This window comes from Siphateles boraxobius, unplaced genomic scaffold (assembly GCF_051911475.1).
Source record: "Siphateles boraxobius isolate OS27281-9 unplaced genomic scaffold, OSU_SipBor_1 76, whole genome shotgun sequence".
NCBI classification, from domain to species: Eukaryota; Metazoa; Chordata; class Actinopteri; order Cypriniformes; family Leuciscidae; genus Siphateles; species Siphateles boraxobius.
The window spans coordinates 3,395,196-3,418,630 of NW_027509204.1; the positions used below are offsets into that span (position 1 = coordinate 3,395,196).

Consider the following 23,435-nt stretch of genomic DNA (forward strand, 5'->3'; position numbering starts at 1 on the left):
AATAAATAAATGCATAAATAAATAAATGAAAAAATAAATAAATGTGGAAAAAATATAATTATACATAAATAAGATATTTATATAAATAGTATAAATAGTCATTTATTTATTTATTTTTACATTTATTCGCATTTTTATTTGTTTATTTATTCATTTATTCATTTTTAATTTCTGCAGGTTTGGTCCTCCATATTGTCACGACTCCACACACAGGAAACAGGGGTAGATCCAATAGCAGTTTATTCGGGTAATCCAAAATCATAAAACCAGTCCAGGCAGGGGTCAAAATCCATATAAGCAATCCATAAACAAGAATCAAAACAATAACAGGCAAGAACACAGACCTCCAAAGTGGTGTAACGAATAACAACGACTCCGTGACATGGACTGACACAGACAGGGTATTTATACACAGAACTTAACAATGTAATTAGAAACAGCTGCGTGCAATGATGAGTGATGAGAACAGAGTTTTCCCCCTTTTCTACCCCTTTTCTGATGTGCGTCTGAGAACAACTCGTTTTGGTGCGTTCTCTTTAAAAATGCAGTTCCAGAATGAATGGTGACAGTAAGGGAAAGAGACCTCTAGTGGACACCCGGGGAAACACAACCGAACACTGTGACATATATACGTTAAGCGAAGAGGAGAGATTCGCGATTGCACTGAACACGTTTTAAGTGAAGGCATATTCTCTGAGTGAGCCCAGAGAAAATTCTTTCAAGAGCAGCGTGTATCTGAGAGCGCGTGTCCAATTCCCACGTGCGAGCAGAGAGATTAGCGCTCGGCACATTATATTCCACGTGCGAGCAGAGAGATTTGTGCTCGGCATCTTATATTCCGCAAGCGAGCAGAGAGATTCGCGCTCGGCACATTATATTCTGCGCGCGAGCAGAGAGATTCCGCTCGCGCATTATGTTAATGTACTTTCGCGCTACAATAATGCGCTCTCGACATTTGACAGGAAAATAATAATATAAAGCGGAACTGCAATGCTTGGGTCTGAATTCCTCATTATTATAGTTCCACAGCCCCCTTTTCTACCCCTTTTCGGATGTGCGTCTGATAGCAACTCGTTTTGGTGCGTTCTCTTTAAATGCAAATGAGACACTTCATACCCCGCCCCCTCTCCAGGTTGCAGAGGTGACACTCGTTTCAACTCCACCCCGTTTGGCCATTTTTGTAGTTTGATAGCAGAGATACGTTTATCTAGTGTCACAGAAAGTTTTTATTCACATGTTATTAACAAAATGTCAACTATGGAAGACTTGTCCATCAAGCCTTACATGCTTGAGCCAGAGCCGGACCCGGAGCGAGATGAAAATGAAGACGACGAACCTGCAGAACAACGTCTTCATATGGATGTTTCGCAATGGTATGTTACTGCATTTACAGTAACTTCACCATCCATGCCCACTACTACAATACTGCATGTTTTACAACAACTATTTAACACTCACAAAACAAAATATAAGTTATATTATAAACAATTAAAGAAAAGCACTAAAGTAGATTATGCTACGTTTATAAAAGCATCAGAAAAAACAGCAGCTAAATGACCATTGTCATGATGAAACTCAACAACAGTAATACTGTTACAGACGTGTACTTTAAAAAAAAGAAAGAAAGACAAAGGTACTGCTAAACCATGACCACCGTGTGTTTTAAGAAAGTAAAGTACTTTATTTTTATTTACGTTATTTACAGCTTACCGAAGTGCTCTGTTTGTCATCTCCAAAGATAGAAGGAACTGTCCATTCAATCAGACAAAGTCTATCGGCAAATCCTTCTCTATACTGTGCTTCGCGCACACAAAAATGACTTTATCGGAACAGGTTCCAAAATATGACCAAAACAGAATATTAAGATATCAACGAAGCACCTGAAGAGACTAATTTCAACTTCTCTGTACTTAAAAACACTCCAAATATACAACAAAAAGCATTTGCGGGCGAAAAAAGTGGATTTCGCATGATATGTCCCCTTTAAATTAACACTGCTCAGTGTTTATATGAGTCCACACTCAGTGTTATAAGTAACACTGAAGCCGTGTTGAAGTTAATGAGATAATTAAATGATTAATTGGGTGATGATTGACCATTATTGAAGACACCTGATGTTAACAAGTAGAATCACTGGAGGAGAAAATAAAAAAATTAAGTCACCATTATGGTTATCAGTGTCTGCTATAGTTGGGCTCTTGACCCTTAAATTTTTAACTTTAGATTTAGTTCGGCTGGTGTAACTGAGTTATAACTGCCAAATGAACAAAGAGAAAATGTTATCTGGTGGTGTTGGTTATGTTTTAACAAAATACATTTCATACCAACTTCAAAAACTTGTCATTTAGGCACACACAGACATCAAGAATCAGTGTAGGAATTTCAGCAATGGTGATAAACAGCATACAGTATTTCAGATAAACAGATCAACTCTGAACATTAGAAAACAAGCGACTAAAGTCACATAAAAATAGCAGAAATAAAATAAAATAGTAAGAATAAAGGAAATTAACAAGAAAATTAGCCTCATTATTTATTCATGCAGCAATGCATCAGGGCTCCAGACTAACTTTTTTCACCTCCGTCCTGGAACAGTCCTGAAAAACTATTTGAACCGTCCTAAAGTGAATGTCAACCATCCCAAAATAAAAATGTTGTTTCTGTACTTTGTTATTATCATCTATAGTATTGGTTGTTAGTCACCTAATAAAAACACTATTAAAATGTTTATGATATATATTATTATATTTATTTAGCTCCATTCAAAGTAGTTATCTGTAAACAGGTAAAAAGACAGATTTAATAAAAAATAAAAGGAGTTCAATGCTTTGTGAGCTGGCACATGGAACAGGGCGTTCCCCATGGCCTGAGCTGGGCAGCTCCTGCATGTTTTGCAGTACATCAGTTGTGCAGGTTCATCATATTCAATGAACGAATAGCACTTTTTTCATTCAGGAAGACATTTTCTTTTCTCTTTTGTTTCATAGCCAGAGCTTCCTTGTTTCTGTATATAAGAAGAAAATTAATTGATTTGCTTCAGTGTGTGTTTGTCCATTCAGACACGAAAGAGAGCTCAATTCAGTACTCGCGTGCTGTATAGGTGTCTATGTGAATGGCTGAACGCTTTGGGTCGGGTGTGTCTGCACAGAAAACGTACCAAATAGAGCTCTTTTTTTGCGTCGTCACTCTTATTCAGATCTATATGTCTGCTCTACTCATTCTCCCAGACGTGTGCCGCTGAATGTCATTGCATTCGGCCTGCTGCACATGAGGGCCCTGCAGTGGTGGTTGAAAACCAATGGGTTTTCCCAGAGGGGGGAAACCATTCCGCCTGATCAGGTTTACGGGCAGATGCCTTCGTTCCCTATCTATGTGGAAATAGCTTGGTTTCTGTCCCAAGGCCCCGTGGGAGCGTCATTTCGCCAGAAAGCCGCTTCGACAGACGCCTCCCTCATGGGCTGGGGCGTGGTCATGGATGGCAGGGCTCTGAGGAGCCTCCTCCAAGACCTCAGGTTTCACCACGCAGACAATATGTCAGTAGTCTCTTACTTGATTCTTCAGGAGGTTCTGAGATTGCGCCCTCTATCCAGATTGGCGCATCAGATCCTCCTGTGGTCCCAGGGGTAAACTGTTATCAACAGTGCACGAGCAATGCACGTCCCAGGGGATCAAAATCAGAAAACAGACATCCTGTCGAGGCAGGGGCTGAGGCCCGGGGAATGGAGACTTCACACCGAGGTGGTGAAGTCGATATTCAAGAGGTACGGCCCAGTGGAAGTGGATTTCATCCCTTCTCAAGAGACATCCCACTGTCCACTGTAGTTTACTCTCACCCATCCAGCCCCATTGGGTTTAAATGCCATGGTACAGACGTGGCCGAGGCTACGCCTGTACACTTTTCCCCCCGATCGCTCTGCTCCCGGGAGTTCTTGAGAGGGTCCGTTGAGACGGATCAGCCTACTTCTAGTTGCCCCGTACTGGCTGGCCCGGGTATGGTTTTCTGACATCATAGCACTCCTGGCAGGCCAGCCTTGGCAGATCCTTCTAAGGAGGGATCTGGTTCCACAGGCGGGGGCTCAATTTCACCCTCGACCAGACCTGTGGGAACTTTGGGCCTGGCCCCTGAAGGGGCTCAGTACCTACAGGCTGGCCTACTCATTTCCAGGGCTCCTTCCACAAGGAGATTGTACGGCCTAAAGTGGAAAGTGTTTCCACTTGGTGTAGGGAGCGTGAGGTTGGCTTCAGTGCTGGAGCTCCTCCAAGATCGCCTCTCAGCTGGTCTTACCCCATCCACACTCAAGTTGTACGTGGCAGCCATTGCAGCTTTCCACGCTTCTCTGGGTGATGGGCCTCTGGTGAGACATCAGCTGGTCGTACGTTTCCTCCGTGGGGCTCGGAGGATAAGACCTGCGGCTCGTACCAGAGTTCCCATATGGGACCTGGCAATGGTTCTCGAAGGGCTGGTTGTGGCCCCCTTCGAAACTCTGGAGTTGGCAGAGGTCAAGAACCTTTCCCTCAAGGTAGCTTTTTTATTAGCCATTACTTCTCTGAGGAGAGTAGGATGTCTTAAGGTGCTCTCTATATCTCATGGGTGCCTGAAGTTTGCTCCAGGCGACATTAATGCTATGTTGCATCCCAGGCCGGGCTATGTGCCTAAAGTGCCCTCTAACGTGCAGGCTTTTCATCCTCCACCTCACATGACGGCAGATGAAGAAAGCCTTAATTTGCTCTGCTCCGTCAGAGCTCTCAAGATTTATGTCCAGAGGTCTTCTTCATGGTAGAAGTCAGACCAGTTGCTGGTGTGCTTCGGGTCGCCCAAGAAGGGGCTTCCCGCATCCAAACAGACCATCAGTAAATGGATCGTTCAGACTATCTCTATGGCCTATCTGGTGCGCAGCTTGCCATCACCTTTGGCCGAGAGGGCTCATTCAACCAGAGGCATGGCGTCCAATAGAGCCCTCCTTTCAGGGGCCCCAATCCAAGAAGTGTGTGATGCAGCAGGATGGGCCACCCCTCATACTTTTATCAGATTCTATAGCCTGGACATTCCTACTACGCCAGGTACTCTAGTGCTCTCGTCCTAAGTGTGCCTGTGCGCAGCTTCACAGTGGGACAGGCAGGGCTTGTTGTGGCATAGTGGGTACTCATTTTCCAAAGTGTCGTATCGACGCAATTTCAGTTCCCTCGAAAGGGAATGTCTCTGGTTACGACTGTAACCCTTGTTCCCTGAGAAGGGAACAAGACACTGCGTCCCTCCGCCATGCCTTCCCCTGCCTGGGAGCGACTTGCTTCATCGCAGAAGCTAACTCTGTTGTGTGCCGGCATCCCTTTGTAGCTTCCGTGTATGCCGTCACGTTACGTCATCAAATCGTTAGGCTCTCTAACCAGACTGGCGCATCAGATCCTCCTCTGGTCCCAATGGAAACTGTTGTCCCTCAGAGCAATGTATGTCCCTGGGGTTCAGAATCAGGGAGCAGACATCCTTTAGAGGCAGGGGCTTAGGCCCGGGGAATGGAGACTTCACCCAGATGTAGTGAAGTCTATATGGGAGAGGTTCTGCCCAGTGGAAGTGGATCTGTTCTCGTCTCGAGAGACATCCCACTGTCCACTGTGGTTTTCTCCACCCCCACTGGGGTTGGATGCCATGGTACAGGTGTGGCCGAGGCTGTGCTTGTACGCATTTCCCCTGATCGCTCTTCTCCCAGGAGTTCTGGAGAGGGTCCATCGAGATGAAGTCAGTCTACTTCTAGTAGCCCCGTTTTGGCCGGCTCAAGTATGGTTCTCAGACATTATAGCACTCCTGATAGGCCCGCCATGGCAGATTCCTCTGAGGAGGGATCTACTGTTTCAGGCGGAAGGCACGATATTCCACCCTTGCCCGGAGCTGTGGAGCTGTGGGTCTGGCCCCTGTTCAGTACCTAGATGCTGGCCTCTCAGCCGGAGGGGTCGAGACCATACTTAGTTTCAAAGCTCCTTCCACTAGGAGATTGTATGGCCTAATGTGGAATGGATTTTCCATCTGGTGTAGAGAACATGAATAGGACCCAGTTAACTGCCCAGTGGCCTCAGTTCTAGAGTTAAAGATCCCTTCTCTGCTGGTCTCACCCTGCCCACACTTAAGGTGTACGTGGTTGCTATTGCGGCTTTCCATGCACCACTAAGTGATGGGCCTCTGGGGAGGCACCAGCTGATCATAAGTTTTCTCCATGGTACATGGAGGATGAGACCGACGACCAGGAAAAGAGTTCCTACCTGTGACCTGGCGGTGGTTCTTGAAGGGTTATCCCTGGCTCCCTTCGAACCACTTCAGTCGGCATCAGCCGGGACCTGATGCTTAAGATGGCTTTTATCCTAGCCATTACCTCACTTAAGAGGGTGGGATATCTACAGGCCCTGGCAATATCGCCAGCTTGCTTGGAGTTTGCCCCGGGAGTAGTTAAGGCTGTCTTGCATCTGAGATCTGGCTATGTGCCCAAGGTGCCTTCCAGTATGGCATGGTCTACGGTCCTGTAGGCATTTCATCCTCCAACACATGTGTCGGCAGAAGAAGAGAGGCTCCATGTGCTCTGTCCTGAGTATTTACCTTTAGAGGTCCTCTTCTTGGAGGAAGTCGGACCAACTGTTGGTGTGTTTTGGGTGACCTAAGAAGGGGCTCCCTGCATCCAAACAAACAATTCGCAATTGGATTGTCCAGGCTATTGCCTCGGCCTACTAGGTGTGCAATCTGCCTTGACCTTTGGCCGTGAGTGTGTGCCGGCATCATTTTATACTTCCGGGTATGCCGCCACATTACGTCATGACGCAACACCAATCAGGATTGGAATAGTTTCATTCATACTTCAGAGGCGTACGCTTTGGGAACGTCCCAAAAGAGTCGTTTGTAACGACGCAGTGCGAGTTCCCTTCTCAGGGAACAAGGGTTACAGACATAACCCGAGATGATTTCTTGTTTAGCAAATTTTCAATTGGTAACAATTAGTGACAGCTCTTTATATTGAATTGTATGTAGTTTCAAATAACTCACATTTGTTTGTATCTGTGACTTAAATGTTCCCATAAACTGGAAAATATGTAGTTGCATTGTTTACAGTGCAGATGTTCCAAATCGTGTTCCTGGGGATCTACCTTCCTGCAAAGTTCAGCTGGATCTCCGGGAACATGATTGTGCACCTCTGCATGGTAAATAATGCAACAACATATTTTCCAGTTTAAATGGCCATTTTAAGTCAACCACATCTGAACCAGCCAATTAATATTTTATGAAACACTTGTAACATATAGATAGAACAGGATTGGGCACTCCAGGCTTAAGTGATTGTACAGATTGACATCTTGTTTGTTTGTTTGTTGTTTTTTTCAGGTGGTTGTTCACAGAGGTGATGTGTATGTGCTATGCCTTCTGTGGAGTTTTATTTGGTCTCTGCAGCCTCAGTAACCTGACCGTACTGTCCTGTGTGTGCTGGCTCAAAGTCTGCTGCCCCAACTACGGTAAGACTTGCCTGTCTTTGTATGTAAACAGAACAATCAAGCAGGAGATGGTGTGGAAAATATGCATCAAATGCATCTCCTGTGACCACCTAATTAGATATTGTGCTGGGATCATGATTAGGCATTTATTTAATTTTTATTTACCTTTTTTGTCATGCGGGTATAGAAGTTCTTATTTAAAATTAACTGAGGTTTAGATGTTGACGTTTTATTGAAATGTTTGGTCACCCTTATGGTGATCGGCATTTCCTTTAGTTTTTATATTTTAGTTTAGTTTAGTAGATTTTATTAACCAACAATATTTTCTTGCAACAGATCAGACATTCTGAATTTATCAGAAAGTATTAATGGTGATAAGATTAGAGAATTATTCTATTTTACGATGCTGAAAAGTATAATCACCTGATCATCTTTGTTTCCAGCTTTCTTCACAACAAATTATGTGTTTTGGTAAACACTGTTACAAAGACCATAAACACATATACAAATATGAGAGTCAAGTTGCAAGAGTCAAGCTGCCCAACTAAAGCAAACACTGATCACCTTAATAGTGACCACATTTTCAATAAAACAACAATACCTAAATCTCTGTTTATTCTCGATAAGAACTTCTGTTGACCTCTGATAGAAATAAAGTCATTCTGGTTTGTAATAAGTGAAGCTGGTAATGCTGTTTGTGGAGTTTTAATCCTCCTCTGTTGAGATCTTGAGAGATGTAATGTATTTTATCTTCAGTTGATTTCATCTAAGGCTGTGGCTGGAAGTCAGTTGTAATTCTTTTGTTTCTCTTTCCTTCATTGATTCTGCTTGTTACCAGCAGGTGTCCATCACTAATGCTCAGTCATCACTTAAAGGTGCAGTGTGTGATTTCTAGCGGCATCTAGTGGTGAGGTTATGAATTGCAACCAACAAAAGTTACGGTGGCCGAAAATAGAAAAATGAAAATAGAAAATATGTAAAGGATAAATTTAGAAATTATTTTTACTTAATTATTCAGTAAAACTATGTTATTTGCGAATATTATTGTTACTTGTTTATCATTGTGTCAGTGTTTTATTCGCTGAACTATGCATGCTTCCTTGCACAAAGAGCAACATAGTAACGAAACGCATTTGTCCGTTTAGGGCTACTGTAGAAACATGTCGGCGCATTTCAATGTAAGGGGACCCGCGGTGTATGTAGATAGAAACTGGCCATTCTAAGGTAATACAAATATAACGGTTCATTAAGTAAGGTCTTTATACACCACTGAAAACAGCATTCTCAGGGGCTGATACTGTTATTATTTAATCTCCAAAAAAAAAAAAAAACATTAAAACACTTTAATACCTGTGTTGGGGTTTTCTGTCTGTTTTATAAATAGTTATCACTTATTAGCATTTTGTCGGGTTCTGTTGTACATTAAGCCTTTTTGTTAGTTATTAGGGCCCAAGCCTTGAAAAGGCGAAGGCCCTATTGTTTTCCTTAGGATTATTTATTATTAGGGCCCAAGCCTTGAAAAGGCGAAGGCCCTATTGTTTTCCTTAGGATTATTTATTATTATTATTATTATTTTACTACCTTTTGGGCACTTTTGGGGGCCTTAACGTGCTCAAAAACTCTTGAAACTTTGCACACGTGTCAGAACCCGCGGCCATCAGGGCCGGACGGAAGATGGTACCCGGGCGTGGCAGGGGGGCTCGACAGCGCCCCCTGGAACGGGATTCGAAAACATGTCCATATATCAACACGCTTGCATGAATTAATATGAAAATCGGTACACATATAGATCTCATCGTTTCATATATCCTTCGTACTCTTACTTTTTACGCCAGCCCAACAGGAAGTCAGATATTTTTTAAGAGGCCAATCACATGGATGTGACTATTGTGAGTCAAAGTTATAGCGCCACCAACTGGCAGCAGGAAGTGTATCACTTTCAAAATGCTTTTAAATCACCCTCTTATTTTTTCCCGATTTGCTTAAAACTTTATGTGTATAATGTAAACACACGGCAGATGTAGACCTGTGAAAGGATTATTGATATCTTAGATACTGTTGCCGTGGTAACGCATCAAACTTTAAGATTTTTTTTTTATGCTTTTGAGACTCTTAGCGTACTTGAAATTGCATGAAACTCGACAGACACATCACATTTATTAGCCAGTAGACATGTGCAAAGTTTCAGAAATGGGCGTGCTGCAGGGGCTCAGTAGCGCCACCTTTTGACAAAAGAGGGGGAGTTAGGTCTATACTTTTATCTACAATCTTAAAACTCAGTATGTATATTGTTCATATCGAGCTGGACAACTTTCTAATTTACAGTTATTAGCTCAGACCTACAGGAAGTCAGATATTTTGGTTTGAATGTGGATGTTTTGGAGAATTTTCTCTTCCTCTCTCTCTGACCCTACATCTCTCCGTGTGTTTGGGGGGAGGGGGATTTGTCTGCTGAGTGAGAATGCTTTTATTTTTGTTTTTCAAGGTTTTGGGGCCCTTAACGTGCTCGAAAACTCTTGAAACTTTGCACACAGGTCAGAACCCGCGGCCATCAGGGCCGGGCTGAAGCTGGTACCCGGGCGTGGCAGGGGGGCTCGACAGCGCCCCCTGGAATGCGATTCGAACACTTGTCCATATATCAAACATGCTTGCATGTAATAATATGAAACTCGGTACATATTTAGATCTCATCGGGCCGAACAACCTTCGTGCTCTAAGTTTAACGACAGCTCAACAGGAAGTCAGCTATTATGGGTTGTTTGGAAAATGCATGCTTTTATTTTTTATATACTTCTCCTAGAGAATTAATCCAAACACCACGAAACTCGGTCAGCATGAAGTCAAGACATTGAGGATGATAAATTGCCAGCGGATTTTTGATATCTCGAACGGTTTGGTCGTGGCGAGGAAATGAATTTATGACTAAAAAAGGACACATAAAGTGTGTTATAACTCAGTTAGTTTTACCTACAGTTACAAAGCTTGGCGTGTATATTGTTCTCTTTAAGCCGAACAACTTTCTAATTTACAGTTATTAGTTCCGACCAACAGAAAGTCAGATATTGTGGTTTGAATGTGGATTCTGAGAATTTCCTCTCCCTCTCTCTGACAGAGAGTGTTCCCTGCCCTGACACAAAATCATAAATAGGGCTATACTGCCCTCTTGTGTCCAAAATTATATTTATATATAAATATATTACGTATGTGACTGAGGATGTTGTGTTTTATAGCGAGTGTACACAAATATAAGTAAACAGTTTGCAGTCTGAATGATGTCCTGTATGAAAGAAATGATGGAGTATGTTTCCACTGTTCACACACACACACAGTTCGATCGCGCCCGCGCCTCTCTCTCTCACACGCCTGCACACACACACAGTTCGATTGCGCCCGCGCTTCTCTCTCTCTCTCTCTCACACACACACACACACACACACACACACAGTTTGTTGGGGCACGCCTCTCTCTTAAGATGGAGTGTGTGTGTGCGCGCGAGAGAGGCGCGTTGGCGCGATCGAACTGTGTGTGTGTGTGTGTGTGAGAGAGAGAGAGAGAGAGAGAGAGAGAGAGAGAGAGAGAGAGAGAGAGAGAGAGAGAGAGAGAGAGAGAGAGAGAGAGAGAGAGAGAGAGAGTTTTGACTTTTAGGGTCTCTTTATTTTACACAAATAATTTTTTACAATCTAAGCTTTTAGAAACAGGGAAAAAAAATACCATAAATATAACAATATACCCTATGCATATATATACATATACACATACATACACACATACACACACATACACACACACATGCATCATTTATACACCTTAAACATTAACTTGTAGATTACCATCAATATCCACTTCACACACACATTGATTTACTTCCCATTTACATTTAAAAGTCTCAAGATTGTCAACTAGTTTATAATAAGCATACTCTATTTTAACACGTGTTTTTATCAATCCTTTCAAAATTGCTAAAACATCAGTTGACCCCGTGTCATTCAGTTTTCCTTTACGTGACACCCATATGGCCATTTTTGCCTGTCCAAATAAGAAGTTTAGTAACACAATTACTTCTTTTTTACTTCTAATATATTTTGGCCCATAAATAAAAACCAATGGGGTGAAAACGATGCCCAACGTTTGACACCACTTTTCTAATTCAGAAAAAAGTATCTGCAATCTCTCACAATTAAAAAACAAATGGAAAACTGTTTCCTGTGCCCCACAAAAAGGGCAACCCTCCCCTACCTCTGGATCAAGGTGTGCTCTGTGTCTGTTAGTAGCTATTATACCATGCACAATTCTCCACTGAAGATCTCCAGTCCTCTTCTCAGTAGGAGGCTTGTATAGGGACCGCCAGCTACCTTTAGGGGAAGCGCTTGCTCCAAACACTTCCTGCCATTTAGACTCCTTTACACCGTCCAGGGTTTGAAGGTATAAACTTCACGGTCTGGAGTCTGAAGGCTTTGACTCTGGATCTTATGTCTACTAGTCCTTGTCCTCCCTCTTGTATAGGTAGATACAGCACCGATGCCTTCAACCAGTGCTGTCCCGACCAGAAGAAATCCACCAGGCACTTTTGCAATCTTCTTACCATATCCTCTGGCGGTTCCAGAATCCTCATTCTGTGCCACAAAGATGCTGCGGCCAAGTTGTTACAGACAAGCACTCTTCCCCTGTAGGACAGCTGGGGTAGCAGCCATTTCCAGGAAGACAACCTTGCACACACTTTTTCCACTAAACCCTCCCAGTTTCTTTTCCTAAATCTTTCCGTCCCTAAAAAGACTCCTAAATATTTAAAACCTGCCCTCCCCCATTTTAAATCACCTGGTAGTAATGGACTTTGAAGTTCTTTACCACACCACAGAGCATCGCTTTTGCCCCAATTGACTTTTGCTGAACATGCTTTATTATAACACTCTATCGCCTTTTCTAACAATTTGACATCATTATGATCTCTAATTAAAACAGTAGCATCGTCTGCATAAGCAGAAAGTTTAATAGGTTGCTGAAAAAAAGTTGCATTGACATTCAACCCTTTTAACTCTCTTCTCAGTCTGGAAGACCAGACAGAGGACAACCTTGCCTAATTCCCCTCTGTACTTTTATCGGAAAGCTGAGGCCACCAGCCATTTTTACCATACATTTTGCTTCAGTATATAACATTTTTACTGCAGAAATAAAATTGTCCCCAAAACCAAAAGCTTTTAACGTCTTAAAAAGAAATAAGTGATCAACCCTATCAAAGGCCTTTTCCTGGTCTAGGGACAAAAAGCCAACATTAGTGCAATTTACAACAGCAAAATCTATACAATCTCGCACCAAATGTAGATTGTCAGAAATACATCTATTTTTGATACAATAAGACTGATATTTGTGAACAATTCCATTCAGTACACCATTTAATCTATTTGCTAGAACTTTAGAGAGAATTTTATAGTCCGAGCACAAAATTGCCACCGGCCTCCAGTTCTTCAACAGTGTCAAATCTCCTTTTTTGGGGAGCAGCGTTAAAACTGCACGCTGACAGCTTGTAGGAAGGACCCCTTTACTTAGACAATTTTGAAGTATCCCTTAAAAAAAATCTTTTCCAATAATGTTCCAAAAAGTCTTATAAAAATCAGAAGGTAATCCATCCAGTCCAGGCAAATGGCCTGAGGAAAGTCCCATGACAGCGCTGGTAACGTCCTCAAAGTTAAGATCCATTTCTAGAGAAAGTCTGTCTCTTTGCGTTATATTAGGAAGATCTTGCAACAGATCATTTCTGCATTGTTCATCTGCAATTTCAGCAGCATATAGTTCAGAATAAAAATCAACAGCAATTCCTCTCATATTCACCGGCTCTGAGGTGTCATGTCCATTAGTGTCTTTTAAGCAGAACATTAGTTTTTCTTTCCCAGCTTTACGCTCCAAATTAAAAAAGAAAGTTGTAGGACCATCCAAATCTCTTATTGCAGTGAACCTACTCCTCACAAGTGCTCTTTTGACCTTTTCATTTAGAATTGAGCTCAGTTGATTTTTTTTCCTTTCCCACAAATCTTTATAATTTGTAGGTTCACTTTCAATCACGTCTTTTTCAATCTCCATAACTTCTTTTTCTAGCCAATCTAATGTATTTTTTAAATCCAACGAGGAATGAGATGTGTATTGCTGACAAAAATTCCTTATATGCACTTTTCCAACCTCCCACCACTGAATAATATCTTCATAATAATTCTTCTCTCTTTTCCAGGTCTCCCAAAAGCCATTAAAATATTCACAGAAATTTTTATCTTCTGATAATTTGATATTAAAATGCCAGTAGCAGCTTTTACGAATTATTCTATCTAGTGTGCATTCTACTGTGATAAGTTTATGATCAGAAATCGATGGTGGTATTATAGCAGTTTTTAAAAATCTATTTCTCATATTTTTTGATACATAAATCCTATCTAAACGTGCAGCAAAAACTCTATTGTTGGTGACTTTCACCCATGTGTACTGACGTGTTGTAGGGTTGTATTCTCTCCACACATCTGAGAAATGCAAACTTTCAATTATACTGTCTAAACAGAAAGATGATTGTGCATGCTGTTCCTCCCCATTTCTGTCTAGAGTAAAATTTAAGGTACAATTCCAATCCCCACCCATAATAATAAAATCATCATCTTGCTGCTGTTTTAGAAAGAGTTCTAATTTTTTAAAAAGCTGTACTCTATCTGCTCCTATATTTGGTGCATAAATATTTACAAACAGAAAATGTAGATTACTTATTTCAGCCCTTACAATTAAACATCTTCCAGGTTGTAACTCTTTTTTAGAAATGATTTTTGCTTTAATTACAGGGGAAAACTACAATGCCACTCCAGCACTTAAAGGGTTAGTTCGCCCATTTAAGACATGAAGTTGTATGCAATCCTTACCAGCACTATAGTGTATACACACTGACCCACTCTGTTGTCACCCCCCTGGTCCGAGTTCTGACCGCTGGAAGTTTTTGAATGAAGTAATCCCGGCTACTTTCCGGGGCCACAAAACTGTGCGTTTTTACGTGAAAAAAAGATTTGCGTTTCAAAGCTTGATTAATTTAACACAAAAAAAACACGCCGGGCAAAATTCATACCTCAGTTTTAATGCGGCACTATTTTCCTTCCGTTTCTATCAATCCGCGCTGCTGTCAATGTCAACAGTGCGCACGTGACGATCAGCTCTTCCATAGTGTTTACACAATCGATCGACAACAAGGTAAAAAATATTAAATTAACAATGGTGCGAACTTGTAAATTCCCAGGCTGTGACAACAAGGATGTGCCGGGATCAAAGTTCAAATTTCATCGTTTTCCTGTATCAAATATGAATATGAGACAGCTTTGGCTGGTTGCCATCGGCTACTCAGCGGGAGCTAAATTATCTCGAATAAAGGATTTTCGTGGTGTCAACTCCATATAATTATTAATTTATTAATGATTGTATTATTGTCCACTCAGTATAATAATAATGCAGTCAGATAGACTATAGCCAACACTAGTCAAGACAACGTTAAATTAATAAATAAAAAACTACAAAGCAAGATGAGCGATCACACTTACTCTGCCGACATCTGACCGTCAAGTCCAGCTGGTTTGGGTCGCTTTTTCCAATTTATTTTAGGGATGTAGAAGAACGTCTCCAGGACACCTGCATTTAGCATCGCAGGGAACACGTCATTGGATGTAATGCAGACAGACGGTGCGTTGGCGTCCTTGTCAATTGAAAGGTTTTGCATCTGTGGCATGATGAGTTCCCATTCGTGGCAGCAATAGCTTTCAACCTCTGTTGGCATAACTTCACAATTGGAACAAGTGCACCACCATTTGTCATTCATCCTGCCTCTTGCTACAGCTGTGGTGGGCCCACCATCAGATTGGACAACTTCTCTGTCCTCTCGCTCTCTCTCTTCCCGTTCTTTGTCCATCTGCTCAAGTTCGGCATCGGTATACTCCGGTTCATAAAGATATCCCTTTGTCGTTGAGTTAAAATTACTGTCTTCATCTGATCCGTCTGACACTGTGCTAAAATTAGTTTCATCATCTGAAGTTTCGTAGTCGGACATGTTGTCGGCGAGTCGCGCTATCAACAGCTAATCGTCACGTGCGCACTGTTGACATTGACAGCAGCGCGGATTGATAGAAACGGAAGGAAAATAGTGCCGCATTAAAACTGAGGTATGAATTTTGCCCGGCGTGTTTTTTTTGTGTTAAATTAATCAAGCTTTGAAACGCAAATCTTTTTTTCACGTAAAAACGCACAGTTTTGTGGCCCCGGAAAGTAGCCGGGATTACTTCATTCAAAAACTTCCAGCGGTCAGAACTCGGACCAGGGGGGTGACAACAGAGTGGGTCAGTGTGTATACACTATAGTGCTGGTAAGGATTGCATACAACTTCATGTCTTAAATGGGCGAACTAACCCTTTAAACTGGTACCATGACTAAGAGATTTCTCTCCTTTCCACCATAGATCCCAGTCAACTTCATTACTTTGGTCGCTATGAGTTTCTTGTAAAAATACAACACTTACATTTTTTATAAGAATTAATTCTGATAATACATTATTTTTTCTCCCATCCCTCATTCCATTCACATTTAGGGATCCCACCCGCATGCCCTTCATGAGGACACACACACACACACACACACACAGTTCGATCGCGCCCGCGCCTCTCTCTCTCCCACACACGCACACACACACAGTTCGATCGCGCCCGCGCCTCTCTCTCTCTCTCTCACACACACACACACACACACACACACACACAGTTCGATCGCGCCCCCGCCTCTCTCTTTCTCTCTCACACGCACACACACACACACACACACACACACACACATACACACACATATTGGAACGTGAGTGAAGTACAAAGCCTATAATAAAGTAGTTAGTTTATAGTTTAGCATCCAAATACATCGCAAATTTTGAAACAGTTTGATTCTAATGAGAGAGTTACGTGAGCCCAACACCACTTACTTTCACTTTCGCTTCACATTATTTCGGTTACTTCTTGTTTATAGTTTTTTAAAATTCTTGTTCTGTTCTGTATATCATTAAATTTAAAGGATTGCTTGTGTAATATTTTGAGTGTATCATCAAATCAGAATAATTCTCTTAGTTTAGTGATTCCCTAGTTATTTTTTAATTTATTTTTTCATTGTTCTAATCAGGTAAGGCAAGTAATATTCTCTGTGTCTGTATATATATATATATATATATATATATATATATATATATATCATCTGAATTATAAATAACTTATTTCTGTATAAAATAAAAATTCTAGAATAATCCAGACCAACCAGAGCGCACTATTCCTACAACATCATCAGTGCTGAAGCGGAACTACCAGAGCCGATCGGCAGATAGCGAGCAGATGCAGCATATGTGTTGTATCGAGGCAGGGTCAGGCCAGGGGAAACCATTTGCAGCTTTTTTATTAAGAATGGTCAAGACAGGCAGGGTGAACACTGGCAAACAGGGCAGAACAGAAAAGTCAGAGACAAACCAGGTTGACAGGCAAAGGACAAAGACCTCCAGATAAATACTGGGCTTCTGGATTTACACATTGAAGTGCTGCAAAACATATTGCCCTAAAAATTACTGTAAATTTAAATGATCTCATATATGTGGCTGTTGTGGTTCACGATCATAGGCCCTGTCCCCAAATGGCACACTTCATATGAATTTTCGGTCTTGTGTACTTATTTCATGTGTCCGTTAAATCCATGAGACAGTAGGCTGTCCCATTTTTCATTTTAGGTTTCAGAAGGTTGCTCACGCATACTTTGTGCCCTCGATGCGCACTTTTGCAGAGCCCACACTGATGCAAGCTCTACAGCACACTTCTTTTCAACAGTCAAAGCGGGGGTTACGTATTTGCACGTCGTGCACAATAACCCTAAAGGCACCGGGGTGGCGGCTTGTTTTTATATATATATATATATATATATATATATATATATATATATATATATATATATATATATATATATATATATAAATATAGCTGCGAGCAGCGATGAAGGGCCAAAGCTGGCGGCACCGCCACCCCAGTGCCTTTAGGTAAAGGTGCCACCGGCTTGGGCCCGCAATCGCTGCTCGCAGCTATATTTAAACTTTGTTTATCAACTTCTGTTGCTGATGAATGAGGTTTGAGGTTTATTAAGGATATGACACTTCTGTGGGTTTCATGGTCTAACTGAGAGTGTGCTGATTCTAAACTGATTTGTGTTTAGTGTCTTTAGGCACAATCAGCTTAATTCACACTTTTCCCATCCTTTGGCAGCAAATCTGCCTGGAATAGGTATTTTAAAAACTCTGTTTATGAACATCGTTTGCCAGAGGCAGCTGGAGTGAGCCAAGTGATTACAATCACCACCATCCACAGGTGTGTTATCTTCAATCTTCACCCCAGGCTTCACTTCTGCAAGAGACATTGTTCAGCTTTCTTAGAAATAAAAAAACATCAAGTGAAAACAAATTTACACAAAATGTAAAAGATACAACCATAAAAGAAGATTTAATACTCAGAAATTATTTGTAGTCATTATTATTATTAATAGATTAAATTATTTATTGAACATTGTTATCTTTAGTCATATTGCTGCTGGCACTGATTTATACCCCACAGAATCTTCGCCTGCAAAGGTCTCCACAGATTTCCACAGAATTGGAATGACAGTCATTCACAAAACCCCCACCCTGCAGTGAAAAAAGTTATATGTCTGTGTTATTTATTTAAAATAAAATGTCAGAGAATGTGACGCCATTTTCTCGAGTGCTAATTTAGTCCATACATGTCTGAATTTATCATGTATAAGTAGTAAATATATATATATATATATATATATATATATATATATACTGTATGTATAAGTGACTGATTCATTTAATTATTGTCATTACTATTAATTTCTAATTGAGTATTGATTTGTATTGTATTCTGTTTGTTTAGAACCACTCATACTGTGTTACACTCCAAACTACTCTGTAATACTCTGCCATATCCTCTGCTACTTATAGTACTACAATAGTTCACTCAACCAAATTCTATGACTGTAAATGCCTCTAGAAGCCTCAAGCCATTAAAGTACACTTCATCTCTGACTAGAAGACTTATGTCTGCTCAATATCCACTAACATCCACACTAGTCTCCCCCACAAATGGTCCTTCGAGCCGGATTGGGGAGCTTCCATAAGAATGATGCATTAGACTGAACCAGGTCCGAGACCTCACCTTCCTGAGCCCACAGTCAGACCCAGACGAGCAATGCGGCTCCCTAGTTACCTGTCAGATTTTCAAGCTCACTGATCATCAACAGAGGCTACAGTCAATACAGAGAGTAGATTCTTCCCCTGAGATGAGTGATGATTCAGAATCACGAGGAGCGGCTACAGTGTCCTACTAGTGTTCCAGAAGTTGCGGAAGGAGACTGAGGGACTGCAATGTCATTCCTTTGAGCAGATAAGGAAACTGGAGGAGAGGAATGATGTCCTGGAAGCACAGTTGAGCCTACTTGCAGTGGGTGATCGGAACAGTCGCCATCCACAGAGTACATCTTTCCTGTTCCTCAACCCCACGTCCATACTCCACATATCACTACAGATGCCAGGCCCATCCCTCTGCCTCGATCCAAGCTAGATCAGAAGAACTTGTACTGCGTACAGTCCGACAAGCCCTCCACATTCTGCTAGGTCCATCGGTGACCTTTACAGTGTCACCAGCGTCCCAACCCAAGACCTTATTCAGGATTCGTCATGCCTTTACAGCAGAGACACTGGGATTAGCCGAGCATACATATCCAGTTGACGAGTTACAACGTAGATATTGCCAACTACACAGTTGCCACATGTTGAATCCGTCCAACCACTCCTCCTTATAGGGTCGAATTACCCTCAACTCATCACCCCATAGCCATTCTGTCTATGCCCGCCGAATGGTCCTGCCGCCATAAAGACCCTGCAACCTCCCACTCAAAAGATCAACCATCGTCTTTCCAACCAGCATTGACTTTTCCCAGCTACTTCAGATTCGTATACTGACCTGTACAGACAAATTGATTAATTGTGCCAACTTCTTCCTTACTGCAGTGAGAAACTCAACGTAAGAAACCCGCTCGAAGTAAGATTTAGAGGCCATGTCACTGCTCCTGTCCAAGACTACAAGAGTTGCAGTAGATATAGTAGCCCGATAACGGGTACTGCAAGCCTCCCCAAATACCACTCTGCCTTGTCTCCGAGGAATAGAACGGCGATTAGCCAGGGATCCAGCACAAGCACGAGCCTACCATGTGGAGATGAACAAGTTGAAGGAGCAGGATATGCACAATTGATACTTCCAGATCAAGTGGACCAAGCTGAAGAGTTGGTCCACTTGGTCCCCCAAGTGGGTCCCCCAATTGGGTCTAACACACACACCACACACCACACAACATAATGGTAAGAACAGGGTTGTCTTTAACTATTCATTCTGACATGGAGGGAAGAATCTCAACCAATTGAACCTCCCTGGCCCCACACTGGGCCCTTCCCTGATCAGAATCAGAATCAGAATCAGAATCAGAAAGAGCTTTATTGCCAAGTGTGCTTGCACACACAAGGAATTTGTTTTGGTATTGAGGCTTCCAGTGGACATATACAAATACAAATACAACATGAAACATAATACTACAAATTATAAGAATAAAAAATAAAAATATAAATATATGAGAATAAAACTATCACAGTTGGGTTTAGTCAGAATAGACATTTTCAGATTTACAGATTATGAACCTATTTACAGTGTTTTGAATATTATAAATAAATAAATAAATCTACATATAAGTATCTGATGTCTGATAAATCTGATAAATCTGATGTCTGATGTCTGATAAATCTGATAAATCTGATGTCTGATGTCTGATAAATCTGATGTCTGATGATCTGATAAAATGATGTCTGTCCTCCTGAGGTTTTGTGAACATACTGTCGCATTGAGTAGTGACATTAGAGGTATGTTTCATCAGGTGCGACTACTTCCTGAAGATCGCCAGCCCAGCATTCCCAAGCTGGCCCATCTAACTTTTTCGAGACTGCGCTTGCTTCATCCTTTTCAAGATGGCAGTTGGCAAGTGTGGCAAGTGTGGTGTGCTTGTGGTGCTTTTAGCATACATATTTATTATTAACTTTTTAGAAAACGGCCCTAAAATCGGTTTCAGTGGGCATTTACATAGTTGCTATGCTCACTCAAATAAACTTTTACTTAAAAAACAACTTGGTTATGGGAAGAAAATCCTCGTGGACACATTTCTCTATCCTTGTTGGTATCCAGCCAAGCGTAATGATAAAGGTGGCGTCAAAAGGCAAGTGAATGGCGACGAAATGATACTTTGTATCTGCCTATTATTATCTGGAGATATACATCAATGCCCGGGCCCGATGTGGGAACATGGACCAAGGAATACGATGTCAAGTAGGCCCTCGGCATGTGCGAGAGTTTGCCCTAGACATCCAAACGCCCGGGACAAACTCCTATCCATGAGTGTCGCTGAAGGGAGTGGAAACGTGCGTGGAGGCGCCGGGAGAAGTGGTGGAGATCCGGAGCTGGGAGACGTGACAGTGATCCGGGAGCGCAGTGCGGAGCAGGCAAGGAGATTGGATCCACAGGCCCCCGTGGAGCAGTCACTCTTGGAAGAGATGGAGGGTGTCTACAAAGAGATATCGAATCGGGATTCTTTCATGTCGGTGAGAGGACTACACCTGCTTCATCTCAATGTCAGAAGCCTTTTCCTGAAAATCACAGAGATCCGACACCTCAGTAAAAGCAGAAAGGTGGGAATTTTTTTTTCTACCGAGACATTGCTGGATGGCTCCATTACGGACGCTGAAATTGAATTGGAGAACTATTTGGTAATTAGGAGAGATCGAAACCGTAAATGTGGAGGGGTGTATATATATATATATATGTAAGTGTGGACATTGGTGTTAATCATAGAATGCTTAAATAGTGACCAGGTTGAAGCGGTCTGGTTGGATATTTTGCTACCGAAGAGTAAGCCCATACTAATTTGCGCATGTTACAGACCGCCTGATCAAACACAGTTTTGTGAACTTTTAGAGGATTTTTGCACGAATTGCATGGACATGGTTAAATCTGAAGTTATCATGTTGGGGGATTTCAACACTGATTTTCAGAAAAGTGATGTTGTTGGGATATAAAGCATTGATGAATTTATGTCGCTCCTGTAGTTTACATCAGCTGATTAATGAACCTACACGTGTGTGCTCTACCACCCAAACCACGATTAACCTTGTCCTAGTCTCAGACAAATCTTGGATAACTGAAAGCGGGGTTATAAAATATGGGTTGAGTGACCATTCTATTATTTTCTGTACTAGAAAGATCAAGCAAGCAGTGTTCAACTGTTATACTTTTATAAAAACCCGGTCACTGAAAAAGTATAGCAAAGAAGCGCTGAATGGCTATTTAAATAAAATGAACTGGTCTAAGGTTTTGCTATGTAGTGATATGAACAGGGCATGGTGCTTATTTAAAAGCATGTTTTTAGAAGCGATAGATAAAATAGCCCTATATAAAGTAATTAGAATAAAGCAGAGAACAGAACCCTGGGTAAATTATGTCGTCCTTGAGGCAATTAGGCTATGAAATAGGAAGTATGGGAAATTCAGAGAAAACAAGGATGAGCAGAGTTGGGCTGATTATTAAAGCCATAAAATGAAATTAACAGATTAGAGGTTAATACTAAAAGGCATATTTCAATGAAACAATTGCTGAATACAGAGATGACTCAGGAAAGTTATGGAAATCCCTTAAGCAATTTGGCTACAGTAAAAGGCTAAAAACAAAAAACACTAATATTACTCTAGATCTTGGCAACAACATTATATCAGAGAAGGAGATAGTGGCAGATAGCTTTAATAAGTATTTCTCATCAGTTGCCAGGAAGCTTGTCCACTTTTCTTTCTACTATATATAAATGATCTAAAGCTCAACGGATTTTGTACCCCCCAGATTAGTATTAAATTAGTCTTTTCTTTATGCTGGAACTACCCTTTGGAACCGGTTACCTGGTACACTCAAGACAGAAAGAAGCATAGGCAGTTTTAAACAGGGTTTGAAAGTATGGCTTAGGTGCCAATCGTAGTCATTATAATATCATTGTCTATTTTTATGGTAAATTTTTCTGTATAATATGGATGAATTTGTTTAATGTATGATGAATGATTGCTGTGTGATTTGCTGCCATCTGTCCTCTCCCCCTGCCCTCAGTGGCGCAGATAGGATTTTTTAACTGGGGGGGACCACGCTGTCAGCAAATGATTTAAACTCAATTCGTTATTTTGCGTAATTTGGGCTTTAACTAGTGCTCAATTAGTTACTTTGCATAATTTGGGCTAATGATTTGCACTAAAAAGCCATTGGGGGATTCTTATTTGAAATCATGGATAAAGAACAATGAACAAATGTAAACAAAGGCCTACCTGATAACCACTAGCAATGCATGATCAGACTGTTATTTTACTAGTATGGCAATCACCCACCAACACTTCATGTCTTCTTCACCAAAGTATTTTTTGTGGCTGCCCTCCTGCAGATCCTCACCTGACTGACTAGGGCCTTACTGTCATCAGAAATTGCCTGCAGGCCAGGAGGACAACATTTTAAAATCTTATAATTTCAGTTAACTCTCTGTACCTCTATAGAATTTCACAACAATGTGAAATGAATGGCTCAAACTACTATTTCAAAAATGTCTAAGAACAAATTTTTTAATTTAAGTGTTAATTACAAGTTTGTTGCAATTTATAGATTAGAAATATCTTTCAAATGATGTATGACATATTAAGAAATGTTTTTCATGGCCCATAATTTAAAGAATTTCAAAGAATCTATATCCTCCGTTGCTCCAGTCCGTACAATAAAAAAACATGATTTCCTGCTATAAGAGGATGTCAAAAGTTTATGTAG

At 41.3% G+C, this 23,435-nt stretch overlaps 1 protein-coding gene across 1 annotated transcript in view; it reads left to right on the plus strand.

Moving 5' to 3' along the window:
* Positions 1 to 23,435, plus strand: part of opn7b (opsin 7, group member b) — a 140,017-nt gene that overhangs the window by 71,864 nt on the left and 44,718 nt on the right. Inside the window, exon 4 of the mRNA XM_077217782.1 lies at positions 7,361 to 7,488. Coding sequence (XP_077073897.1) covers positions 7,361 to 7,488 — 128 coding nt within the window. The remainder of the gene's footprint in view (positions 1 to 7,360; positions 7,489 to 23,435) is intronic.